This window comes from Hippocampus comes, unplaced genomic scaffold (assembly GCF_001891065.2).
Source record: "Hippocampus comes isolate QL1 unplaced genomic scaffold, H_comes_QL1_v1.1 scaffold125, whole genome shotgun sequence".
In the NCBI taxonomy this organism is placed as follows: Eukaryota; Metazoa; Chordata; class Actinopteri; order Syngnathiformes; family Syngnathidae; genus Hippocampus; species Hippocampus comes.
In genome coordinates, this window is record NW_017805453.1 from 2128348 (window position 1) to 2154420 (window position 26073).

General features: G+C 41.5%; 2 protein-coding genes and 2 long non-coding RNA genes across 4 annotated transcripts; 3 read left to right on the plus strand and 1 right to left on the minus strand.

Moving 5' to 3' along the window:
* The first annotated feature begins 1305 nt into the window (after window positions 1–1305).
* gmfg (glia maturation factor, gamma) lies at window positions 1306–17765 on the plus strand. Its single transcript, XM_019874219.1, has 8 exons — window positions 1306–1375; window positions 2009–2044; window positions 2389–2467; window positions 2542–2585; window positions 2667–2716; window positions 9499–9593; window positions 17451–17524; window positions 17613–17765. Exons 2-8 carry the CDS (start codon window positions 2042–2044, stop codon window positions 17676–17678), a joined length of 411 nt encoding a protein of 136 aa, XP_019729778.1. The 5' UTR covers window positions 1306–1375; window positions 2009–2041; the 3' UTR covers window positions 17679–17765.
* Window positions 7022–8767, plus strand: LOC109518405 (uncharacterized). The gene is made up of 4 exons (XR_002168757.1): window positions 7022–7151; window positions 7932–7973; window positions 8261–8339; window positions 8418–8767. It is a non-coding gene; the product is annotated as an uncharacterized LOC109518405 (long non-coding RNA).
* Window positions 13636–15250, plus strand: LOC109518404 (uncharacterized). The gene is made up of 4 exons (XR_002168756.1): window positions 13636–14041; window positions 14674–14715; window positions 15059–15137; window positions 15216–15250. It is a non-coding gene; the product is annotated as an uncharacterized LOC109518404 (long non-coding RNA).
* Window positions 17766–19496: 1731 nt separating the features above from the next.
* On the minus strand, window positions 19497–25510 carry paf1 (PAF1 homolog, Paf1/RNA polymerase II complex component). Its single transcript, XM_019874386.1, has 14 exons — window positions 25286–25510; window positions 24131–24163; window positions 23953–24045; window positions 23758–23879; window positions 23513–23579; window positions 23329–23430; window positions 23137–23242; window positions 22843–22911; window positions 22635–22738; window positions 22440–22556; window positions 22235–22363; window positions 21301–21406; window positions 21112–21199; window positions 19497–20118 (listed from the first exon to the last, which is right to left on the minus strand). Exons 1-14 carry the CDS (start codon window positions 25330–25332, stop codon window positions 19679–19681), a joined length of 1623 nt encoding a protein of 540 aa, XP_019729945.1. The 5' UTR covers window positions 25333–25510; the 3' UTR covers window positions 19497–19678.
* Between the last annotated feature and the right edge of the window lie 563 nt (window positions 25511–26073).

Below are 26073 nucleotides of genomic sequence, written 5' to 3' on the forward strand. Positions count from 1 at the left end.
ATGGGCGTCGCCGAGGAGTCTCCATCGCAGGCGGGTGTGCTGTGGGAATGAAATCCCTCGCGGGCCGCGTCTTAATCCGTCACCGACTTTGTCACTTCTGGAGGAGCGCTGGCTGGCTCTTGCGGGGTCTGCGTCAACGTGCTGCAAGCCTTGATGGGAGTGATGATCATCTTGTAATTGCACTAGACGCATGAACAAAAACTTTTGGTCCAAAAAAACAAACCAACAAAAAACAGTTTATCTCGTGAGACAACGGTCCTTCGCTTCCTGTAGTCCAGGGGTGGCCTACCATTCAGAGACAAAGAGCCAATTTTTTTTTACGGTGGCTCTTTGGCCACATCATACACATGGGTACACATAAACATCACTCCACACACACACACACGAACACAAAGAGAGAGAGAGAAAGACCTCTGCTCAGCCAGATTTATTGTAAATGTCACACACCAATATGGTCATGACAGAAATTGACTCCTCCAGTACCAAGACCAAAGGCCACTCATTTTCAACAATGAATATTGTGTGCACTGTCTCACACACAAACTCTCAGTTCAACCAAGTCCAAAAACAAAAATAAAATGTTTTTCGTTTACTATGCATGTTGCTTAGCGCCTTAGTGCAGGGACTTCTGGGATTCCTTCTCTTGAACAATCCTCCTCAAATCAGGCTTGTATTCCGTTGTTGCCACTCGAAGCAGGCGCTGTCTGCCTGCGAGCTGCAGCGGTTACTGACTACTTGGGTCAGCTTGCCAGATAGGGCAAGCTTTTTTGACCGAAGATCGACTTTTGAAACGACTTGCTGCGATCGACTCGATCGCGCACGTGCAAGAATATACACAGGCATGCAAGCGGGTGCCATGCATGCACTCGCGCATATGTGCACGCTCGCCACGACGAGCAGCAGTCAGAATGGCCCCTCACATGAATGAAACCGAAACACACAGACACACAAATCTCCCCCCCCCCTCAAATGGCAGTGCCGCCGCCGAGGCGTTTTCGACGCTGGTCACGTGAAAGTCCAGGAGCCGCATTGAACCAGCCAAAGCCGCGGGTTGGCCACAACTGCAGTGTACCATGTTTAGTGAGTTTGCACACCATTGTAAAAATATCACACTCACCATTCATTTTTTTTCGAAGCTAGCAAAACATTGTCGGGAGTCTTGAGCGCATACCTGTTAAATTGGCCCTTGCCAGCATGGGCGGCTGGGCTTAAACTGCATAATAAAAGACAGTTCAAAATGGCAATTAAAGATGACAGGCAGAGAAGAAGAAGACAGACGTTTGCTATAAGGGACAGAGCCATACCTGCACATTCAGTGCTTTACATACACCTGGATTGTTCCGAAGCTCGCCGTGCTTTGCTCCCTCCTTTACAGGTAAGCAGTTTGCAATATGAATCCATTTTGCTACCGTTTGGTGGTTGAACATGCCTATTTATAAATCCTAAATTCCCAATTTTTATGTTTAATTTGGATCATTTCAAAATGAACAGATTGGGTGGGGCTGCAAAGATATGACTGGCGCCAATTTTGTCATGTGGTGCATTTCAGTTTTTTACATTTTAAAGCACTCCACGAGTGAGTGATGCGTTTTTAGAAATATATTTGTGTATTTTCGCTGCAGAAGATCATGCTACGTTCTAACTGCTGGGAAAGTCCCAAATTTATCTTCGTCGAGCTTCTGTAGCCCGACCTCAAACTGGTCTCACAACCTAAGTGAACATTTTTTATTTTTTTTTCCCATCTGTCTGAGTAATTTGATGTACCAAATATTGGACTTTGAGTGGCGTTCCCAATTAACTTCTTCCTATACGGGACTGAGGAATGTCGTTTTTACGAGGTTTCGGGACCACGCCCGAGGTGTCAACAGGGTTTTCCTGCTAAAGACAGTTCGGAATTTTGTAATTATTGAGCAAGCGTGCGTGTGTCGAGCTATAGAATAACATCTGCATTCAATCATAAAGATTTTTCTTTCTTTCTTCTTATTTTTTTTAATACTCTCAGTCCCAGTCGGAAAGCCTGAGGAAAAAGATCAGCAGGAAAATGGTGAGTAAAACCGATGTAATTCCATTACAATGTTGTTCCATGTTGTATCAGTCTTTTCTACTTTGTTTCTTTCTTTTCTACTTGATTTTTTTTTCCAACATTTGCGCCAAGGGACCCATTGTACATTCGAAGAATCTCACGGCACACCATTGAATAAAAATGTTTCCCAAAGTCAAAGTGTCTTCTGCCATCGAATTGTTCTGCATGTCACGATACATTGTTGACATAGATTGACAAACAAAGACATATTTGTGTTTAATTAAAAATAATTTTTGAGAACCTCTCACTGCACATGAGCTGGGTGGGAATCACTTGCCTATTTTATCCTGTTTATAACCCTGCAGGCCATGTTGGGAACACAGATGGATGATGCCCTAAAGCAGAAACTGATAAATCTTGTGAACCCCAACCACACCCTGATTAGTGAGTGCCTCTTCATCCAAATAGATTTTTATGCTGTTCAGTATTTTGATGCAGGTGTATCATGTCTCCTGCAGTGAAAATGGAAAAGAATCTTTTGATTTTGGATCAGGAACACGAGGCAAGTGACACCTTTTATTGGAAAGAATTTGGACCTGGAATGCCCCTTTCTCTGTTTTGAAAATCAACATTTGTCTTTCAGAACATCTCGCTGGATGATTTAAGAAACAAGATTCCAGAGAATGAGCCCAGATATCCTAAAGGAGTAACAAAGGCCATGACTCGTGTTCATTTAGCAGGATCATTCACACTGTTCAACCTGTTAAACTGGTAAAAGAATTAATGGTTCCATCAATGACAGCAAGTCTTCCAGGTCCTGGAGGAGCAATGCACCCCCAAGATCATCACACAACCACCACTATGTTTGACTGCTGGTATAATTTTCTTTTTCTGAAATGATGTGTTTTATCTACACCAGGTTTAACGAGACAAACTCCTTCCAAAAAGTTCAACTTTTGTTTTGTCAGGCCATTGAATATAATCGCAATAGTCTTGGGAATCATTCAGATGTGTTTTGCAAAATGATGATGAGCCTTTGTTTTTTTTTTGTTCTTTTTTTAATCTGTGGTCATTATCGCCTTGGAACTCTGCCATGTATGTCAATTTTGACATGTCTGGCAAGGGTGGCCTGTCGTCCTGGGTTCCTTTGGGACCTCCGAGATGAGTTGTCGCTGTGCTCTTGGTGTAATTCTGTTGGCTGATCCCTCCTGGGAAGCTTCATAATTGTTCTATGCTCTCTCAATTTGCGGATAGTGGCTCTCATCGTCGTTTTCCAGATTCCTGAAACCTTAGGAATGACTTTCTAACCCTTTCCAGACTGAGAATTGATATCTCATCCGTTGTTGAATTTCTTTGGATCATGGCATTTTGTTGGAAATATTTGAGATATTTTGCAGGGGCGGTGCTCCATGGTGGTCTTGTCACTCTCTGGCCACGCCCTTGGCTTATCCTTGAGCCAACTTCAAGTTGTCAGACAGGTTTTAATTCTGTGTTTTCATGATCAAACAGGTCTGGAGGTAATCAGACGTGTGATTTCTGTCGTGTGTGTGTGTATGATAAGCCACAGAAAATTTGTGATTAAACAAGGGGGGCAAGTGCTTTTTTACAGAGATTCTGGTAGCTCAGATCTTTTCCCTCGAAACAAATCTTTTTTTTTTTTTTGTTTACCTCGGTTAACTTTGTCTGATTTTCACATTTGTTTGGTGATCTGAACCACTGAAGTGGGGAAACTAAGAATTTTCGAAGGGGAAAATACATTTTTATGGTACTCTATTTTAATTTTGCTGTAGCATGACACTTCAAATTGTAACAAAGGGAAGAGTCCAAAAATTCCCAGACTTTTTTACCAGCATGTAAACTTTTCCTTGACTGCAACGCAAGATCATCGCCTTTCCTTATGATTACATTGACACTCGTGGGAGACTGTCATCACACAAGATACAGATTTTTGTAAACCCTGGCCCCAGCCTTGGTAAGTACTGTATTTAATATGGGGCATCAGTCATATGTTTTCGAAAAGGTTGAATTTGAACTCTAGATGGCAGTCGTGTGCTTTCAGGGCATGGTGCAAGGCATTTGAGTTTAGCTCATTTACTGGTAGGACTTGGTGATCAATCAGTGTTATCAATCAGTTTTACTGAAATGCTCAAGACCATTGAACACAATTTTTTTGGTCACTAGATGAAAAAAAAAAAATTCCAAACACTCTCATGACTATTTTTCAAATGAGTGACAAGCAACTAAATATCGCGCATAAAAAAAGACAACATAAGCCGAATTGTTTGTATATGTTTTTTACATCCAATTTTAACAGATTTTTCTGTATGATAAGCAAGGAGCTCAGTGGAAGGCAGTCATGAGGCCAAATTGCGCTGACACGTGCGTGGTCTCCATTTACATTGATATTAAAGCACTCGAGGTGTGGTGGGTATAAAGTCAACACACGGCTGTTCAAATGCGAGGTTTTTGTGATTTTAAAAAATCAAGACCACAACGAAGTATTTGAAAAATTAAAAATCGTTTCAAGTGGGGGTTTCACAGTTGAACAGCTGAAGTTTATTTGATGTTAATCAGAGGCACCTGAAATAGTTGCAAGTGTGCGCTGACTCCTCTTAAACGAGTTTGAATCTGACGGATTAATTCCCAACAAAGCCGCATCCCCAGATATGAGGGTGTGCACACTTGTGCTCATTATGTCAAATGAACACGGTATGTTGAATGTCCCCAAAAAATACTTATTGTGCATTGAATCCAAAGGGTGCTCCGCAAGGACCCTGATGGCGTACACAGCCAGCGTGCATTTCCCGAGGGAAGCGATGAATGCCACCAAGGTAACGCTGATCTCTCATTTCTCACAATGACTTGTGTTGGTCTGGGGTGCCGAAAAATTATGTTTTTTTTTTCCATTTTGTGTTCCACTCAGTCTCTCGAAATCATGAACAAGAACGACTTGACCGAGCAGTGGCTGAAAAACCAGTTGGCTCGCTGAGTTTGAAAACCCATTAACATGGTGACAATTTCTGTCCATTTTCTTTTTTTGATGGCATGTCACTTGCTAATCAATGGATGGACCTATATAACTAACGTGTTCCATTTTGCATCTTTTACAGAACTTCAATTTTAAGTATCGCAAAAACAAACCAAGGACATTTAAAAAAAAAGATCCCACCATGACAAATAACAGTTTGATCTCAAACAAATTAATGATTCGGAGGGGGGGGGGGAATTTGTGTGTTTCGGTTTCATTCGTGTGAGGGGCCATTCCGACTGTTGCTCGTCGTGGCGAGTGTGTGTGGCGAATGTGTGCGAGTGCATGGTTGGCATCCGCGTGCATGCGTGCGTGTGTGATTACATGCTTACACGTGCACGATCTTGTCCATCGCGGGAGGATGGCTGCTTCAAAAGTCGATCTTCGGTCAAAAAAGCTTGCCCTATCTGGCAAGCTGACCCAAGTAGTCAGTAACCGCTGCAGCTCGCAGGCAGACAGCGCCTGCTTCGAGTGGCAACAACGGAATACAAGCCCGATTTGAAGAGCATTGTTCAAGAGAAGGAATCCAAGAAGCACGAGCAGGCGTCTGTGTCATGATGACGACAGTGCAATCATTCAGAGTCACTGGTGTCAATGGATTCAGACACCCACTCACTGGTGCTGCCGCTGTGCTCCAGAGGCTCTGAGTGGTCGCTGCTGCGCTCGCCGAGAGCCGGGGAGACGTTGCGACTGCTACCTCAGGCCTGAGGATTTCACAGTGTCGATCGTTTCCGGTAGCGTGTCAACGCGATTTCACTGAGCCTGTATGTGTTTGTAGTGTGGTCACGGTGTGAGTGTTTTTCTTCGATTCTACTTTTGTTTTGATCTTATTAATTGGTGGTGGTGGTAATATTATAACTTTTGAGTGAGTATGAGAATTCTTGATTATGAATGTAAGTCAAAATAGAAAAATGGGTTCCCATGATGAACATTCACCGAACCCAAAATTAGTTACCGTGGTTTCCCATTGGGTAATTCAACGGAACCGAAAAACGGTTTCTGTGAATTTCTGAAATCCTCAGGCTTGTAGCTCCTCTTCCTCCCTCGTCGTCATCGTCGTTGTCCACCTTGCCGCTGCTCCTTTTGGTCTCGTTGTCATCATCGTCACTCCCGAAGATCTCCTCCTCGTCTCGCATCTCGCTGTTGCGTGAGCGCCTCCTCTTGTTCTTGCCCCTAATCTTCCTCCTCCTCCTCCTGGCCAATCGCCCCGTCAGGGACTTGCACCCCCTCCCGGGTCCCACACCTGGTACGACTCTCGCTGGTGCCACGCGAGGTTCACACCCAGTGTGATTATTGTTGAAGGAGGGTTGGGGGGCAGCTACTCCAACTCCCCTTCATTCCGGTGGGGCGAGTGCTGGGCGCCTCACCTTCCTGTGAGACCCCACCTCCTTCCCCGCCGACTGGTGGGTATTTAGCCGCGACTGGGGCCCAAGAGCCCCGGCGTTCCCCCCTCGCGCCACTCGGAGGCATCCCACCCCTAATCTTGGCTCTGTCTCGCTCTTCGTCATCGTCATCGTCATCGTCGTCGACCTCTCGCGCCCGTTTCTCTGTCTCTTACTCATCCCTGTCAGAATTGCTGGCGGAGTTCTCGGCCTCGCTGCCACTGCCTCTCTCTTTGTCATCGCCTGGAGGAAAAAGAAGCAAAAATCACACATAACATTGGTGTCAATGTTTGAATGGCAGCACCACCGCCGAGGCGTTTTCGACGCTGGTCACGTGAAAGTCCAGGAGCCGCATTTAACCAGCCAAAGAGCCGCATGCGACTCGCAAGATGCGGGTTGGCCACCCCTGCAGTAGTCAATGTTTAGTGAGTTTGCACACCATGTAAAGATATCAGACGAACCATTTATTTTCTACCAAAGCGAGCAAAAGCTTGTCAGCAGTTTTGAGCACATACCTGTTAAATTGGACCTAGCCAGCATGAGGCTCTGAGCTTAAACTGTATCATAAAAGACAGTTCAAATGGCAATTAAAGATGACAAGCAGAGAAGAAGAAAACAGATGTTAACCATAAGAGACAGGTTCATACCTGCACATTCAGTGCTTTACATACACCTGAATTGTTCCGAAGCTCGCCGTGCTTTGTCTTCTCCTTAACAGGTAAGCAGTTTGCAACACAAATCTATTTTGCTAGCGTTTGGTGGTGGAAAATGCATATTTATAAATCCTAAATTTCCAACCTTTGTTTAATTTGGATTGTTTCAAAATGAACAGATTGGGTGGGGTTGCAAAGATATGACTGGGGCCAATTATGCCATGTGGTGCAATTCATTTTTTTACATTTTAAAGCACTCCACAACTGAGTGATGCGTTTTTAGTATTTTAGCTGCAGAAGATCATGCTACGTTCCCAGACTGCTGGGAAAGTCCCAAATTTATCTTCGTAGGGCTTCTGTAGCCCGACCTCAAACTGGTCTCACAACCAAAGTGAACATTTTTCATTTTTTTTCCCATCTATGTCTGAGTAATTTGATGTACCACATTTTGGACTTTGAGTGGCGTTCCCAATTAACTTTTTCCGATAGGGGGCTTAGAAATGTCGTTTTTACGAGGTTTCGGGACCACGCCCAAGTAGTCAACAGGGTTTTCATGCCAAAGACAGTTCGGTATTTTGTATTTATTGAGCAAGTGTGAGTGCACGCAGCTATAGAATAACATCTGTGTTCAAAATTAAAGCTTTTTTTTTTCTTCTTTTTTTTTTTTACCATTTTTTTTTAATACCACGCCCAAGTAGTCAACAGGGTTTCAGCTCGGTATTTTGTATTTATTGAGCAAGCGTGCGTGCGCGGAACAATTGAATAACATCAGTGTTCAAAATTAAAGCTTTTTTTTTTCTTTCTTCTTCTTTTTTTTTTTCCATTTTTTTTTTTAATACTCTCAGTCCCAGTCGGGAAACCTGAGGAAAAGGATCAGCAGGAAAATGGTGAGTAAAACCGATGCCATGTTGTGTCATTCTTTTCTGTTTTGTCTCTTTCTTTTCTATTTGAGGTTTTTAGAAGAATCTCACGGCACACCATTAAACAAAAATGTAACCCAAGTCTAAGTGTCTTCTGCCATCAAATTGTTCTGCCTGTCACTATACATTGTTGACATAGATAGCTCAGCAAAGACATATTTGCATTTCATTAAAAATAATTTTTGAGGACCTCTCACTACACACAAGCTGTTTAGGAATCACTTGCCAATTTTATCCTGTTTATAACCCTGCAGGCCATGACGGGAACAGAGCTGGATGATGCCCTCAAGAAGAAACTGAGAAATCATATTCACCACAAACACGCCCTGATTAGTGAGTGCCTCTTCACCCAAATTGACTTTTATGCTGTTCAGTATCTTGATGCAGAAGTGTATATCATGTCTCTTCCAGTGAAAATGGACAGAATGCGTTTTCTTTTGGATCAGGAACATGATGCAAGTGGCACCTTTTATTGGAAAAATTTTGGATCTGGAATGCCCCTTTCTCTGTTTTGAAAATCAACATTTGTCTTTCAGAACATCTCGCTGGATGATTTAAGAAACAAGATTCCAGAGAATCAGCCCAGATATCCTAAAGTAGTAACAAAGGCCATGACTAGTGTTCATTTAGCACGATCATTCACACTGTTCAACCTCTTCCAAATGGTAACAGAATTAATGGTTCCATCAATGACAGCAAGTCTTCCAGGTCCTGGAGGAGCATTGCACCCCGGGATAATCACACTACCACCACCAGCCACTCCTGGGAGGTTCATTATTGTTTCATACTCTCTCAATTCGTGGATAGTGGCTCTTATCGTAGCTTTACAGACTGAGAGATGTCAATTGATTGTGTTTATCATACCTCACACAGTCATGATTTCATGAAATCACACATATCCAGAACCTTGCTGGGTGTGATGGACATTGTTCTGGATATGTGAATATTTTATTTCATGAAACTCTTGACTGTGGAGGGTATATTAAAGAATGACGCACACATGCATGGGCACCCCTCATTGAGGTGTTGTGTCACCCGGGCCAACCCCGGAAAAGTTTCTCGCTACAGCCCTGATCTTTTAGCCAACTTCAAGTTGTCAGACAGCTTTTACTTCTGTGTTTTCATGATCAAACAGGTCTGGAGGTAATCAGACGTGTGTGTGATCAGCCACAGTAAATTCATGATAAAACAAGCGGGGGGGGGGGGGGGTTTGCTTACAGAGGATCAAGTAGCTCAGATTTTTTTCCCCCTGATGAAATCTTTTTTTTTTTTTTCTCATGATTACCTCGGTTGACTTTGATTTCCACGTTTGTTTGATGATCTTAAACACTGAAGTGGGGAAACTGAGAATCGTCGAAGGGGAAAATACATTTTCATGGCACAGTATTTGAATTTTGCTGGTACATGACACTTCAAATTGTAACCCAGTGAGGTGTCCAAAATTCCCAGATTTTTTTAACAGCATGTAAACTTTTCCTTGACTGCTACGCAAGATCATTGCCTATCCTTATCATTACCGCGACACCAGCGGGGCACTGACATCCTACAAAATACTGATTTTTGTCAGCCCTGACCCTAGCCCTGGCGGTAAGTATTTAATATGTCGCATCAGTCGTATGTCTTCTTAAAGGTTGAATTTGAACTATCGATGGCAGTCGTGCGTTTTAAGGGCATGGTGCAAGGCATTTGAGTTTAGCTAATTTCTGGTAGGACTTGGTGATCCATCAGTTTTATCAATCAATTTGACTTCATTGCTCAAGACCAGGGGTGGCCAACCAGTCAGGGACGAAGAGTCAATTTTTTTTTTTTACTGTGTTACTGCAAAGAGCCACATCAAACCCTTCCTCGCTTGCATGCGCGCACACACACACGCCCGCACGCACACTCGCACGCACGCACTCACGCGGGTGCCCACCAGTGCACTCGCGCACATCGGCACGCACACCACGACGAGCAACAGTCGGAACGGGCGGAAAATGACTGAAAGTTAGCGCCGTTGTTTGCACATGAGCGGTGATGCAGTCATCTGATTGGTTGCCCTCTATTGTCAATCAAGTAACGGGATTGATGATAGGCTGACGTAGTACGTTCTGTGTATTTAGCGCCTTGGTTTGAATGGCATCGGCACTGCCGAGGCGTTTTCGACGCTAGTCATGTGAAAGCCCGGGAGCCGCATTGAACAAGCCAAAGAGTTGGCCACCCCTGCTCAAGACCATTTTAAAACAATTTTTTGGTCACTAGATTAAAAATAAAAAAAAAAAAATAGCAAATTCCAAAAACTCTAATTACTATTTTTTTAAAGAGTGACAAGCAACTAAATATTCCGCATAAAAAAGACAACCTAAGCCGAATTTTTCCAGATTTTTCTGTTTGAGAACCAAGGAGCTCAGTGGAAGGCAGTCATGAGGTCAACAAGTTGCGCTGACACATGGTCCCCGTTTAAAGCGCTCGCTTGAGGTGTGGTGGATATAAAGTCAACACATGCCTGTTCAAATGCAAGGTTTTTATGATGTAAAAAAACAAGACCACGATAAAGCATTTGAAAACCTTTTTTTCCCTCTCCAACTCAATTCAAAAAGAAGAAATCATTTCAAGTGGGGGTTTAACAGTTGAACAGCTGAAGTTTATTTGGTGTTAATCAGAGGCACCTGAAATAGTTGCAAGTGTGCGCTGACTCCTCTTTAACATGAGTTTGAACTTGATGGATTAATTCCGAACAAAGCCACGCCCCCAGATATGAGGATGTGTCAGAGATGTTCGCTCTGACAGTTGAACAAGCAGACTCAGGAAGAGATTGTCTTTGCTGCCGGCAGGAGGCGCAGTTTTCTATGATGCCACTCCGTGTGCGCTTCTCAACTGACACCTGACCTCTGCAGCCTCTGCCGGCTTTTTATTGATCGTGTATGCAAATTACAAGTGATAGATCAGAAAAACACTCCCTTCTTCATTTACATGTCACGCCTCTCAGCCCAGTCCACCCCATACGCCCCTCAGTGGGCACCTGGAGGCCAAAACATCTCTCGGTACAAACAATGGATACCTTGTTACTTCAATGGGTAGATTTCGCATGAATTGAGACACTGTAGCAAACTCAAGGACATCTTATCGTGCTGCCCACCCAAAATTGAACCTTTCTGTCTGTACTATCAGTTAACAAGCCCTCAGTTCCATTCAGTTCAAGTTGGCTCTTTTTTCTTTGTGCTCGAAAGCTGTATGAACACACGCGTTCGAGGTCAATCAAGCATACAACAAAATGAAACTTTTAAACATGATAACTTTGAGTTTGTCAATATCAGGGTGTGCACACTTGTGCTCATTATGTATTCTCAAACATACTTATTGTGCATTGAATCCAAAGGGTGCACTCCAGGCACCGTGATGACGTATGCGTCCAGCGTGGATTTAGCGAAGAAAGCGATGAATGCCACCAAGGTAACGTTGATCTCTCATTTCTCACAATGACTTGTGTAGGTCTGGGGAGCCAAAAAATGATGTTTTTTCCATTTTCTGTTCCACTCAGTATTTGACGATCACGAACAAGAACGACTTGACCGAGCAGTGGCTGGAAATGGAGCTGGCTCGCCAAGATTAAAAACCAATTAACATGGTGACAATTTCTGTCCATTTTCTTTTTTGATGGCATTTCACTTGCTAATAAATGGATGGACCTATATAACTTGTTCCATTTTGCATCTTTTGAAGAACTTCAATTTTAAGTATCGCAAAAACAAATCAAGGCCACATTGAAAAAAAAAAATCCCACCATGACAAATAACAGTTTGATATCATATCAGTTAATGATTATGAAGGTCAGATTGATTTGATGCAGGCGCGTGTCAATAATTGGAATCTTGTGTGGGGGAAAATCTGTACTCCAGTTCATTTCAAACAGTGAAACTCAGATGACAGGAAAGTAATTCTCAGAAGGCCAATTGCTACCCTTTACACGATCAAAATAATTTTTATTGTTTCATATGCAATATTCCAATTTCTTGAGTTGGTAAATTTTGGTTTTTTTTGTTAGTTATAAATTAATATTTCATGGATAACATATTTTGCTCAGTGTGTAATGAAATTACATGACACATTTCCAATATTGTAATTTCTTGAGGTGTAACCACATGCCGATTTTGACGCAAGCATGACAAATGTTGGATTTATGTATATATATATATATATATATATATATATATATATATATATATATTTATATATATATCTGACATATATATATCTGACATATATATATATCTGACCGATATATATACCTGTATATATACTGTAGATAGATAGTATATATCTTGATAGATAGATAGATAGATATACAAACAAAATAACATATGGTTTCCTCCCACATTCCAAAAACATGCATGGCAGGTTTAATGGAACACTCTAAATCAGGGGTGTTAAACATTAGGCCCGTAGGCCGGAACCGGCCACTAAGGAGGTTCGATCAGGCCCGCAGGATCATTTAAAAGTGAAAAAATGCATAAAAGACACGGAATTATTTTTAATAAGATGCAAATCATAGATTATCCACTAGGGCAGGGGTCCCCAACCTTTTTTGCCCCACGGACCGGTTTGTGTCAGACAATATTTTCATGGACTGGCATTTAAGGTGTGGCGGATAAATCCTACAAAATAATATGGTAAGAGCTGCATGAACACTGTGGTGTTTTCGAGAGATAATAATAAACACGCGGCGCGTCTCATCTGGCCGCAACACTCTGATCGCAATGGTAATGTTTAATGCCTTCAAAATATGATACAACGCAAATTCAAAGTGCATGAAAATGTCAACTCACCACAATGCTGAATCAGTGCGAGCCCCGAGCTTGATTTTCTGCAACCGGGTGGTCCCATCTCAGGGTAATAGGAGACAATGACACCTGAAGTATGTGCTTTATGTCGAGTCTACTTCGTAATTTTGTTTTAGTCGCCGTTGGTGCACAAAACCCCCTCCTCACACAGGTAGCATGTCGGAAATAGCAACAGTGCGATTGTGGCGATCTCAGAGTATTCAGCCATAACTTGAATCCAGAACACCGGCAGAGTTGTTGTCTCGAACGTACTTTTAAGGCCGCCGTCATTTGCGATCTCCAGAAGTTTATTTTACTCATTTAGCAAGCTCATCAGTCACGTGACGGAGAAGTGTGGTTTGACGTGCGTCAAGAATGACACAAACGGATGTAATGGAGAATTGGGTCATTTTTCAAAGTAAAATATCTTTCGTATTCCAAAATAAATACAACAGAATTAATGTAAGTTCTGATTGTGCGGCCCGGTACCAAATGCCCCGCGGACCGGTACCGGCCCGCGGACCGGCGGTTGGGGAGCCCTGCGCTAGGGAAACCAGTCAGATGACAATTTAATTTTAACCTTTAGGCCACTGCTCATGCGCAAACAAGGGCGCTAATCTTGGCTCTGTCTCGCTCTTCGTCATCGTCATCGTCATCGTCGTCGACCTCTCGCGCCCGTTTCTCTGTCTCTTCGTCATCCCTGTCAGAATTGCTGGCGGAGTTCTCGGCCTCGCTGCCACTGCCTCTCTTTGTCGTCCTCTGGAGGAGAAAGAAGCAAAAATCACACATAACATTGGTGTCAATGTTTGAATGGCAGCGCCACCGCCGAGGCGTTTTCGATGCTGGTCACAGGAAAATCCAGGAGCCGCATTGAATCAGCCAAAGAGCCGCATGCGGCTCGCGAGACGCAGGTTGGCCACCCCGACAGTAGTCCACGTTTAGTGAGTTTGCACACCATTGTAAAGATATCAGACTAACCATTTATTTTCTACCGAAGCGAGCAAAAGCTTGTCAGCAGTTTTGAGCGCATACCTGTTAAATTGGACCTGGCCAGCATGGGGCGCTGGGCTTAAACTGTATCATAAAAGACAGTTCAAAACGGCAATTAAAGATGACAAACAGAGAAGAAGAAAACAGATGTTAACCATAAGAGACAGGTTCATACCTGCACATTCAGTGCTTTACATACACCTGAATTGTTCCGAAGCTCGCCGTGCTTTGTCTTCTCCTTAACAGGTAAGCAGTTTGCAACACAAATCTATTTTGCTCGTGTTTGGTGGTTGAAAATGCATGCTGTATTTATAAATCCTAAATTACCAATCTTTATGTTTAATTTGGATCGTTTCAAAATGAACAGATTGGGTGGGGTTGCAAAGATATGACTGGCGCCAATAATGCCATGTCGTGCATTTCATTTTTTTATGTTTTAAAGCACTCCACAAGTGAGTGATGCGTTTTTAGAAATATATTTGTGTATTTTCGCTGCAGAAGATCATGCTACGTTCTAACTGCTGGGAAAGTCCCAAATTTATCTTCGTCGAGCTTCTGTAGCCCGACCTCAAACTGGTCTCACAACCAAATTGAACATTTTTTATTTTTTTTCCCATCTATGTCTGAGTAATTTGATGTACCAAATATTGGACTTTAAGTGGCGTTCCCAATGAACTGTTTCCGATACGGGGCTTAGAAATGTTGTTTTTACAAGGTTTCACGACCACGCCCAAGTAGTCAACAGGGTTTCAGCTCGGTATTTTGTATTTATTGAGCAAGCGTGCGTGCGCGGAACTATTGAATAACATCTGTGTTCAAAATTAAAGCTTTTTTTTCTTTCTTCTTCTTTTTTTTCCATTTTTTTTAAATACTCTCAGTCCCAGTCGGGAAACCTGAGGAAAAAGATCAGCAGGAAAATGGTGAGTAAAACTGATGCAATTCCATTACAATGTTATTCCATGTTGTGTCATTCGTTTATACTTTGTTTCTTTCTTTTCTATTTGAGTTTTTTCCAACGTTTGAGCCAAGGGACCCATTGTACATTCGAAGAATCTCACGGCACACCATTGAATAAAAATGTCGACCCAAAGTCGAAGTGTCTTCTGCCATCAAATTGTTCCACCTGTCACTATATATTGTTGACATAGATAGCTCAACAAAGACATACTTGCATTGAATTAAAAATATTTTTTGACAACCTCTCACAGCACACGAGCTGGTTGGGAATCACTTGCTGATTTTATCCTGTTTATAATCCTGCAGACCATGATGGGAACAAAGCTGGATGATGCCCTCCAGCAGAAACTGAGAAATCTTATTCACCACAAACACGCCCTGATTTGTGAGTGCCTCTTCACTCAAATAGAGATTTATGCTGTTCAGTATCTTGATGCAGAAGTGTCTATCATGTCTCTTCCAGTTAAATTGGACGACTTATTTTTGGTTTTGGATCAGGAACACGAGGCAAGTGATACCTTTTATTGGAAAAATTTTGGATCTGGAATGCCACTTTCTCCGTTTTGAAAATCAACATTTGTCTTTCAGAACATCTCGCTGGATGATTTAAGAAACAAGATTCCAGAGAATCAGCCCAGATATCCTAAAGTAGAAACAAAGGCCATTACTCGTGTTCATTTAGCAGGATCATTCACATTGTTCAACCTCTTCCAAATGGTAACAGAATTAATGGTTCCATCAATGACAGCAAGTCTTCCAGGTCCTGGAGGAGCATTGCACCCCGGGATAATCACATTACCACCACCAGCCACTCCTGGGAAGGTTCATTATTGTTCCATGCTCTCTCAATTTGTGGATAGTAGCTCTTATCGTAGCTTTGCAGACTGAGAGATGTCAATTGATATCTCAGCCGTTGTTGAATTTCTTTGGATCATGGCAGTTTGTTGTAACTTTTTGAGATCTTTTGCAGGGGCAGTGCTACATGGTGGGGTCACTCTCTGGCCACGCCCTTGGCCACCCAAATAGCTGTGATCTTTATGCTATTTTCACACGACTTAAATCACGAACATTCATTCTTTGCGTCAACATTAATCTAAATCATTTCCATCGCAAACCAAAAAATGGCACAGAAGTCAGTGTTTATCATACCTCGCCCACAGTCATGATTTCATGAAATCACACATATCCAGAACCTTGCTGGGTGTGATGGACATTGTTCTGGATATGTGAGTATTTTATTTCGTGAAACTGTGACTGTGGAGGGTATCATAAAGAATGACACACCCATGCATGGCCACCCCTCTTTGAGGTGTTGTGTCATCCTGGCCAAACCCGCGAAAAGTTTTTGGCTCCAGCACTGATCTGTTAGCCAACTTCAAGTTGTCAGACAGCTTTTACTTCTGTGTTTTCATGATCGAACAGGTCTGGAGATAATCAGACGTGTGTGATCAGCCTCAGTAAATTCATGATTAAACAAGGGGGGCAAGTGCTTTTTTACAGAGATTCAGGTAGCTCAGATTTTTTCCCTCCCAAATTAATCAAAATTCCATTTAAAACCGTTTTTTTGTTTGTTGTATGTTGACCTAGGTTAACTTTGTCTGATTTGTTTGTTTGGTGATCTAAAACACTGAAGTGGGGAAACTGAGAATTTTCGAAGGGGAATATACTGTACATTTTCATGGCACTGTATTTGAATTTTGCTGTCGCATGACACTTCAAATTGTGAGCCAGTGAGGTGTCCAAAAATTCCCAGATTTTTTTAACAGCATGTAAACTTTTCCATGACTGCTACGCAAGATCATCGCCTATGCTTATGATTACAACGGCCCTAGCGGGACAACGACATTCCACAAGATGGTGATTTTTGTAAAACCTGAATCCAGCCCAGGCTAGTATTTAATATGTCACATCAGTCATATGTCTTCTTAAAGGTTGAATTTGAACTCTAGATGGCAGTCGTGTGCTATAAGGGAATGGTGCAAGGCATTTGAGTTTAGCTCATTTACTGCTCGGACCTGGTGATCAATCAGTGTTATCAATCAATTTAACTGAATTGCTCAAGACCATTTTCACACAATGTTTTGGTTACTGTACTGTATTTAAAAAAAAAATCCCAACACTTTAATGGCTATTTTTCAAAAGCATGACAGGAACTAAATACAGTATCTTGCATAAAAAAAGACAACATAAGCTGAATTTTTCCATATTTTTTACATCCAATTTTAACAGATTTTTCTGTATGACAAGCAAGGAGTTCAGTGGAAGGCAGTCATGGAGTCAAATGCGCTGACACATGGTCCCCACTGACATTGATATTAAAGCACTCGAGGTGTGGTGGATATAAAGTCAACACACGCCTGTTCAAATGTGAGGTTTTTGTGATTTAAAAAAAAAGAAGACCACGATAAAGCATCTGAAAACCTTTTTTCCCTCTGCAACTCAATTCAAAAAGAAGAAATCATTTCAAGTGGGGGTTTAACAGTTGAACAGCTGAAGTTTATTTGGTGTTAATCAGAGGCACCTGAAATGGTTGCAGGTGTGCGCTGACTCCCCTTTAACGAGTTTGAACCTGACGGATTAATTCCAAACAAAGCCACATCCCCAGATTTGAGGGTGTGCACACTTGTACTCATGATGTCAAATGAACACTGGATGTCGAATGTCCCCAAAAAATACTTATTGTGCATTGAATCCAAAGGGTGCTCCATCAGGACCCTGATGGCGTACGCATTCAGCGTGGGTTTGGTGAAGGACGCAATGCTGACCAGCACGGTAACGATGATTTCTCATTTCTCACAATGACTTGTGTAGGTATGGGGAGCCGAAAAATTATGTTTTTTCCATTTTGTGTTTCACTCAGTCTCTCGAAATCTTGAACAAGAACGACTTGACCGAGCAGTGGGTGAAAAACCAGTTGGCTCGCTGAGTTTGAAAACCCATTAACATGGTGACAATTTCTGTCCATTTTCTTTTTTGATGGCATGTCACTTGCTAATAAATGGATGGACCTATATTACCTAACGTGTTCCATTTTGCCATCTTTTACAGAACTTCAATTTTAAGTATCGCAAAAACAAACCAAGGACATTCAAAAAAAAGATCCCACCATGACAAATTACAGTTTGATATCATATCAGTTCATGATTATGAAGGTCAGATTGATTTGATGCAGGCGCGTGTCAAGAAATTAGAATCTTGTACTGTATGGGGAAAAATCCATACTGGAGTTCATTTCAAACAGTGAAACTCAGATTACAGGAAAGTAATTCTCAGAAGGCCAATTGCTACCCTTTACACGATAAAAATAATTTTGATTGTATTGGTAAATTTTGGGGGGTTGTTTTGTTCGTTGTAAATTAATATTTAATGGATAAAATATTTTTCTCAGTGTGTAATGAAATTACATAACACATTTCCAACATTGTAAATTCTTGATCTGTAACCACATGCAGATTTTGACGCAAGCATGACAAATGTTCGATTTATCTTTTCATATCTCTCTCTCTCTCTATATATATACACACACACACACACACACACACACACACACACACACACACTGTTTCCTCCCACATTCCAAAAACATACATGGTAGGCTGATTGAACACTTGAAATCTAGGTGTGAGTGTGAATGGTTGTTTGTCTCTGTGTGCCATGCGATTGGCTGGCAACCGGTTCAGGGTGTCCCCCGCCTACTGTCCGAAGACATCTGGGACAGGCTCCAGCACTCCAGCGACCCTTGTGAGGATGAAGCGGATCGGAAAATGGGTGGATGGATGGTCCTGCTATTTTGCGGTTTGCTTTCGATAGTATTCGTTTGTTTGTTTATTGTTACTTGAACATATAAAAATATACAGTGATAAATTGACAGAAAGTGAAGGTAAGTGAAAGTGTAAAAAAGAAAAACAGTCATCATACAGCATGAATATATGTTCAAAGGAGTAGGAAGAAGTAAAAAACTTATCTTATATCTTATGTATTAATATATAGATAATTTTTTTATTTCAATCAGAAAAAAAGGAAAAAGTCTGCATGTAAACAAATGCTTTTACCTTTATGTGTTTTATATTTATTTATTTTTCCAACTTTTGGTTTGTATCGGGATTATTCACGGACACACACTAGCACATTTACATGTCGAGGAGCTCGTGTTTGTGCTGCTTCTCCAGTGACGTAGCTTTGTTCTGTACAAAACTGTCACCAGGGCAACAAGAAAGGAAAAAAAGTTATATCTTTATCTCATTTGCAATTTGTTCACTGTGCTAGGTAGGTTTTGTTGTGCGCTGAGAGTGTGCGACCGGTGCGCAGTTGAGCAGTTTAGAGGGAACACCGCCTAGGTGTGATCATGAGTGCCAGATGGTTGTTTGTCTATGTGTGCCCTGTGATTGGCTGGCATCCGGTTCAGGGTGTGTCCCCTGCCTGGCGCCCGAAGATAGCTAGCATTGGCTCAGGCACGCCGGCGACCCTTGTGAGGATTAAGCGGTTTCAGAATACAGTATGGGTCGATGCTTTACATCACAGTTGTTTGCAAAAGGTTTGTTTGGTTGTCATAGTGAATGCTTAAGACTGCAAGTCCAAGCGTTTTTTAAGTTAACTCTAATTGAAGAAGATAAACTGTCTTTGATGTTCATTCACGTCTTCTTTGCCTTTGTTTTAGCATATGACTACCTATAGGAGCAAAATGTTTATGCACAATAAATTTTATATTTTTATTGTAAAACATAAATTTAAAAACAAATTCGAATGTTTTTAAAGCCATTACATAAAGTTACCAAAAAAATGAAGGGTACAGTTTTTCATTGTTTTGTGTAATGGCTGCTTCAAAAACAAAATCAACAAGAATGACAGCTACAGATGATGAAAAATCGAGATGACTCCAGTTCAAAAGTACTCGCAGGCTTCTGTATCATGATGACGACAGTGCAATCATTCAGAGTCACTGGCGTCACTGGATTCAGACACCCTCTCGCTGGCGCTGCCGCTCTGCGCCTGAGCCTCTGAGTGGTCGCTGCTGCGCTCGCTGTGAGCCGGGGAGGCGCTGCGACTCCTGCTAGCTCCTCTTCCTCCCTCGTCGTCATCGTCGCTGCCCTCCTCGCCGCTGCTCCTTTTGGGCTCGTTGTCGCTGTCGTCGTCGTCACTTCCGAAGATCTCCTCCTCGTCTCGCATCTCGCGGGCGCGGTCTTCGCCGCTTTCGCTGTCGCTTGACCGCCTCCTCTTGTTCTTGCCGCTGATCTTGGCTCTGTCTCGCTCTTCGTCATCGTCGTCGTCGACCTCTCGCGCCCGTTTCTCGGTCTCTTCGTCGTCCCTGTCAGAATCGCTGACGGAGTTCTCGGCCTCGCTGCCACTGCCTCTCTCTTTGTCATCGCCTGGAGGAAAAAGAGGCAAAAAAAAAAACCACACACATAACATTGGTGTAAATGGACAATAGCTTTTCCCCTGTGTGTGTGCACATTTCTGTGTGTACTGCCACAGGGGAAATTATTCAAATTACTTGACCACAAAAACATTTCTGCCACGAATTGGGTGGGAGTTGTGGGTGCGTGATTACCTGACTAACCTCTGGATTATTCAATCAATTCTCAAAAGATCTGTTCGTGACATCCCGAGCATTTATGATCGCACACATTCATGTTTGCATAATCCAATATAAATACAAATCATGAATAAAATTCTTTTTTTTGGTTCCATAATCTTACAATCCTGAAGACATGTCATTCATTACCTGTGTCTTGTGTTGTAATGCATTAATATGTAACTCTCCCCCGAAAAAGGTGAAAAAAAGACAAATCAGATGATATTTTTTTGTGCCATTACAAGACCGGTATAAGCCCATTTATCAGTCAGGCCCTAATTTTAACGATCAAGTACGATCAAGATAAAAGCCAAATACAATAAAATGTTGATCATACTTTGGGGGTTTTTTGCTCAAAATAAAATAAAATGAAACATATAATGCTAATCATAGTTTGGCTATTGTAACGTAACCAAATATAAACCCAAACAGTCTCGTAAAAACTATGAATCATGAAGAATAAAAACCAAAATACATTTGATTTTGGAGATTTAAATGTGAATGAATAAAGTAAAATTAAATCATACCACATAATTATATTTTGGGTCACTATAACAAAATCAATAAAATACATCTAATTTGAATATATTTGGGGGGATTTAAAAAAATGTAAATAAACCACGCCAAATAATGATATTTTGGGGATCTGAACAAAATGCAATACAGTACAAGTGAAGGAAAATCTTTCTAATTTGGGGATTTCAACTAAAAAAAAAGTAATAAAACAGCAGTTTGGTCAACCATATGTGAAGGCACCGCTGTGTCAAGAGAAAATACGATGACTGACCGGAGTCTTTGTCCATGTCCAGGTCCAGGTCCAGGTCTTCCTCTTCATCCTCAGGCTCATGGTTCTCCAGCTGAGCTTTTCGGGCTTCCTGCCAATCAAACGGCCAAAGAGTCATTAGGGGAAAAAAAAATTTAAAATAAAAGATAAAAAGAGGAAGTGGGTGGCAAATGGTTGCAGATGGAGACTGACCTGGGCCTCCAGCTCCTTCTCGTTCATATCTCGGTGCTTACAAACCAGCACGGCGTTGGTGGTGGACTGGGCGCCCGCCTTGGCTCGCCTCTTGCTCAGGCGCACCCTGCGCCCCGACATCACCAGATATATTCAATTGCCACAACAAGATATACGTATATATGTTTGCAGGAAGAGTAATACATTCAATCAAATATTCGGAAAAGGAGTTCAGATCCAACCGGAAAACTAAATAAAACAGAAAGAAATCAAAGATAACATTTTAAATTTTGAAAATTAATCATTTCAAATCATAATCAGGTCTGGGTTGAAAAAAAAAGTACCGGTAATCGAATCAAATCGAGTTTCCTTTTCACAGCCCGATATCGATTCATAAAACCATAAATCGATTCTTTTAAGATGTCTTTTTTCCCACATAAATTGATGTGACTTCTCACGTCAAGTAATGTATCAAAACAACATGGCGGAAGCACTGGAATCAACGAGAACAAGCTTGAAGGCAGATGCCTGGAAGTTTGAAGAAAAAAAAAACCCAAATGGAAAAAAAAACCCCCACCACAGACCGCAATGAACTCCATTTTGTGAGACACTCACAGAAATGTGAATGTCATGAATTTGTAATGTGCTTTTGCCACTTTATTTACACAGCCTTCCCTGTGGTTGGAATTGATTTCAAATATTTATTGTTTGTTAAATTAAAAACATTTGAAGAGTAATCAAATTGATATATTGAAACTATATTGAAACGAAGACATTTCAAAAAATTAAATGAAATGCTTTCCCCTAGGCAAACGTTTTACAGAGGATTTACAGTTCAACCCAAAATTAGGCGAAAAACACGCCTCAAAAATTTCAAGTGTCTCAAGGAATAACCATCCTTTTGTGTTCCGGGGTTTTTCCTCGATCTTTTGTATCTTTTTGAAGGAGTGCGTACCTTGTTTCCAGCTCATTGTAGTAAACCCCGTCTCCATCTCTGAAGATGAAGAAGTAGTTCTCCTCGTAGCCTTTGCTGGCTTTGTTCTTCACGTTCCAGTTGTACTCCCTGGCAATCTTGTAGTCGTAGCTGAAAAAGGCAAAGAACTTGCTGGGTCACTCAAGCGCACACGATGAAGCGACATCTCATCTTGTTCTTTCCTTACAGGTCGTCCGGCATGTAATCCAGCCCCTCGTCGCAGTCCCGTTTACGCTTGCGAAGCGTGTCCTCGTTGGGCAGGAAGTAGGCCACAAACTGGTTTCCTTCCTCGTCCATCATGCCTCTGCGCGCGTGGAAGATGTTCGTCACTCAAGTGTCAAAAGCCAATATTTTGACACGGCGGATCTCATTTGACCCTTACCTGATCATGGCTTGGGACATCATTTCCACACCTGCCGGGCCCGACATGTCTTTCGGAGCAGGATCCGAATCGAAGATGACCTGAGCGCACGGGTTGATCCACATCTGGCGAGGCACAGGGAAAATATTGGAAATCGGTTGAACATTGGTTTAATCAGTTTCATGTGCTCAAGTGATATACTTGAGCAGATGAAAAATTAGTGGCTCACCTTGAAATCTGGGAAGGCGGGCAAAACCTCCACCGGAGTAACTCGGGGTTTGCTGTAGTGCTGCGCAATCTGAACACAAATAACATTTTAAGATAGGTGCTCTCTCTCCCCCTCTCCCTCTCTCTTTCCTTCTCCACACACACACACACACACACACACACCAATTTAAAACAAACAGCAAAATAGCAGGACCGCAAAGGCGGAACCCAAAGTGGAGGGGGGAGTTTTGCATTACACTGCTCAACTCAATACGTTGATGGTTGTGGTTGTAGTTTGCAGTGACTGTGCTCTCACCGGTTTCTGGGCATCCTCAAAGGTCTTTTCGATGGCAGAGATTTGGCTGTCTCTGTCCTTGTAGATTTCCTCTTCTGTGAACTGTTGTTTGACAGACACGCCGATCCTAAGCAAAAACACACGGTCATGTTGGCAAGCTCTTGTTCTCTCTCTCCCCATCGCAGATGCATTCCCACTGGATCATCAACTCACTTGACTTCCACTTTCTCGTTGGAGACACCGTATCTGTTGAACTCAGTGGAAATATATTCCGTCTTTCTCATCCACGGCACCACCTTGGCATGCTGCTGGGATCTTACACGGTGGAGGACAAAAAAAAAAAAAAGGTGAAAACATCGCCAAAGGCAATCTGGGCGAGTTTAGCTTTGGGCTTTACCTTTTGGAGCTGGACGGAGCCTGGATGTCCTCTTCTAACAGTTTTTCGTCAGCTGGATCCAAGAGGACTGCAAAAAAATTATTAAATAAAATGAAGAATAATACTATGACCTCAACTCCTAGAAAACGTTTGGGGAAAAAAAGGGTGCTGTCACTATTGATTTGAAAAAGCATCACAAGGCACAGTTCATTTGAATTTAACTTTGAACTGCGTAATGAAGGCCATGACTAAACAGCCAGACTTACTGTTGGGGTCTATGCGGTACGTGTCTGGGTTGATGAGATCGATAGTGACGCCGAGGTCCGGCTCGGTGAGGAGCTCGTGTTTGTGCTGCTTCTCCAGTGAAGTAGCTTTGTACTGTACAAACCTGGGGCAACAAGAAAACGACTCATTGTGTTTCTGCTCCTAGTGGTAATAGTAGAAAGTGGTATTTATGGTACCTGTGTTGATCAAATGGGTAAGTGATGAATTTGGGGTCAAACGGGATGTCCGGCAGGCTGTTGCAGTATTTCACCCGACAGACCACACCCGACCTGTCATGAACACAAAACGGTTGTTATTGAAAAGTTATTTTCACCTTCATTCCAGTTCAATATGACATGCATCAACACGATTTACCTCTCTGGGACAGTTCTGTGTGATGATGGCCGACTAAAAGGGGGATAAAAGTGACAAATTCTTAATGAGACAAGATACTTGAACAGTGACTAATCATGAGTGTCAACTTTCATACAACATTTTGACAATGGTGCACAATGAATTAATTTCTTTGTATTTATTATTTTATTGTTGGATATAAGAGCAACGCAAGTTCAAGTATTTGAACACCTATTTCTTCATAAATGGATCAGGAATTTTATTAGAGCTTGATCTAAGCCAATACACAATAGATTGAGCGGAAAACGTTTGAGACATTTTGCTGGAGAACTTAAAAAATATGACACGCACGTCTTGAATTTTGAGAATATTAATTCATTGGTCTAGAATTGGCTGGTACTGAATGAGTTAATCCAAGTGAATGGTGTGAATCAGTTGACAATCTGGACAGAGTGAAAGAACTACAAGTAGGATTGGTTTTTAAAAAGCGTGCTGAATTACCTGTTTGTTTTTTTTTAAACAAATTTGCTTAACTTTCTTTTTTTAACATAGTAAGTCCGCAATGGTTAGTGCTGGACGATGGCGCCTTGCAAGTTGCATTCTCAAAATGTGGTAGGAGTACCAGTAGTGGTAATTCATGTAATTATTATTATTTTTTTTTTACTTTTCATGCACTGTATATTCTTTAACTTCCAAGCACAATTGATTTAAGTACAGCTCAGTTGTATTTAAAATAGCAGTAGCGCTTGTACATTTCCATTCAATCTTTAAGTACTGTTTGCTTTGAAACATTTGTTGAAGTACAAGTTTATTTAACAACGTACACTAGTTACAACCCCTCCCCGAATTTCCTGTATTTTACAGAGGCTAACAATGAGAATAAACTTACTTTTAAAATAATAAAATCTATGCATCAATTTTGATATTCCTGTTCGTGTATTTTAATGGTACTGCTGGAGAGCTATAAGTTGTACTTGTTTTTTTATGGCTAAAATGTCTGAACATTAAAAAAAAAAATACATGGGAAATTTTACACTACGCTTGGTAGTCATTCAACGAAACTCTAGTTAGGCAAGGACAATGAGCCTTTGCGAAGAAAAAAACACGCCATTGTCGTTAATAGGACAGACTGATGATTGGTAAGCTAGCTGCATAGCGAGCAGTTAGCGTGTTTACCTGTGGCCGTCCTCGCGCTGTGCTTGCGTCTGAATCGTTGGGGCCATTGTAGCACAAAACGGTCCCCTCACGTCCACCTCCAATAATAGTCACGTCGAATAAATACGAGTAGATAACCTCTTAATAAAGGCAAAGCAACACGAAACTATCGAAACATATCGTCCATTTGCTGAGAGAACTGTTTAGTACCGGAAAGAGTTGACGGAGCCGCTCTTAAAATATAGTCGCTGTTTTTTGAGCGCCCCCTGCTGCCCGTGAACGTGCAACACAAGGCTTGGGTTTACTCGGAGGTTAAAATGAAATTTAGTTTCGGTCATTATGAATGTTATTAAATAATTAATACATATAAATAAAAAAATACATTACATCTAACGTTCTTGTACTCATTTGACGCCTTATTGGTGAATTAATTATAGTTACATGATAAATACTACCATAGTAGAACTGATTCAAACAAAGCGTATGAGGGAAAAGTTGGCTAAGATTGCAAGACTGTCTGTGTTTTTGTTATGTGTTGTGTTTACTATTTTATGTTAACTGTTTTGTTAAGCGAAGAAAATAATTACAGTACATCTGAAACAAATGATTATAACAATATATTTGAGAGAAAAAGCATGTTATTTTGCGTCATTCAAATCTTTATATCTGAACATTTAAATATGTAAACGAAAGTTCAATCACATTCATAAATGAATGGCTTCTGGTTTTTGAAATGTAAATAAACCAATCTATTGTGATAAAACAACAAAATTGCAATAACTGCATTAAGATATCCTTTATTTGTCCCA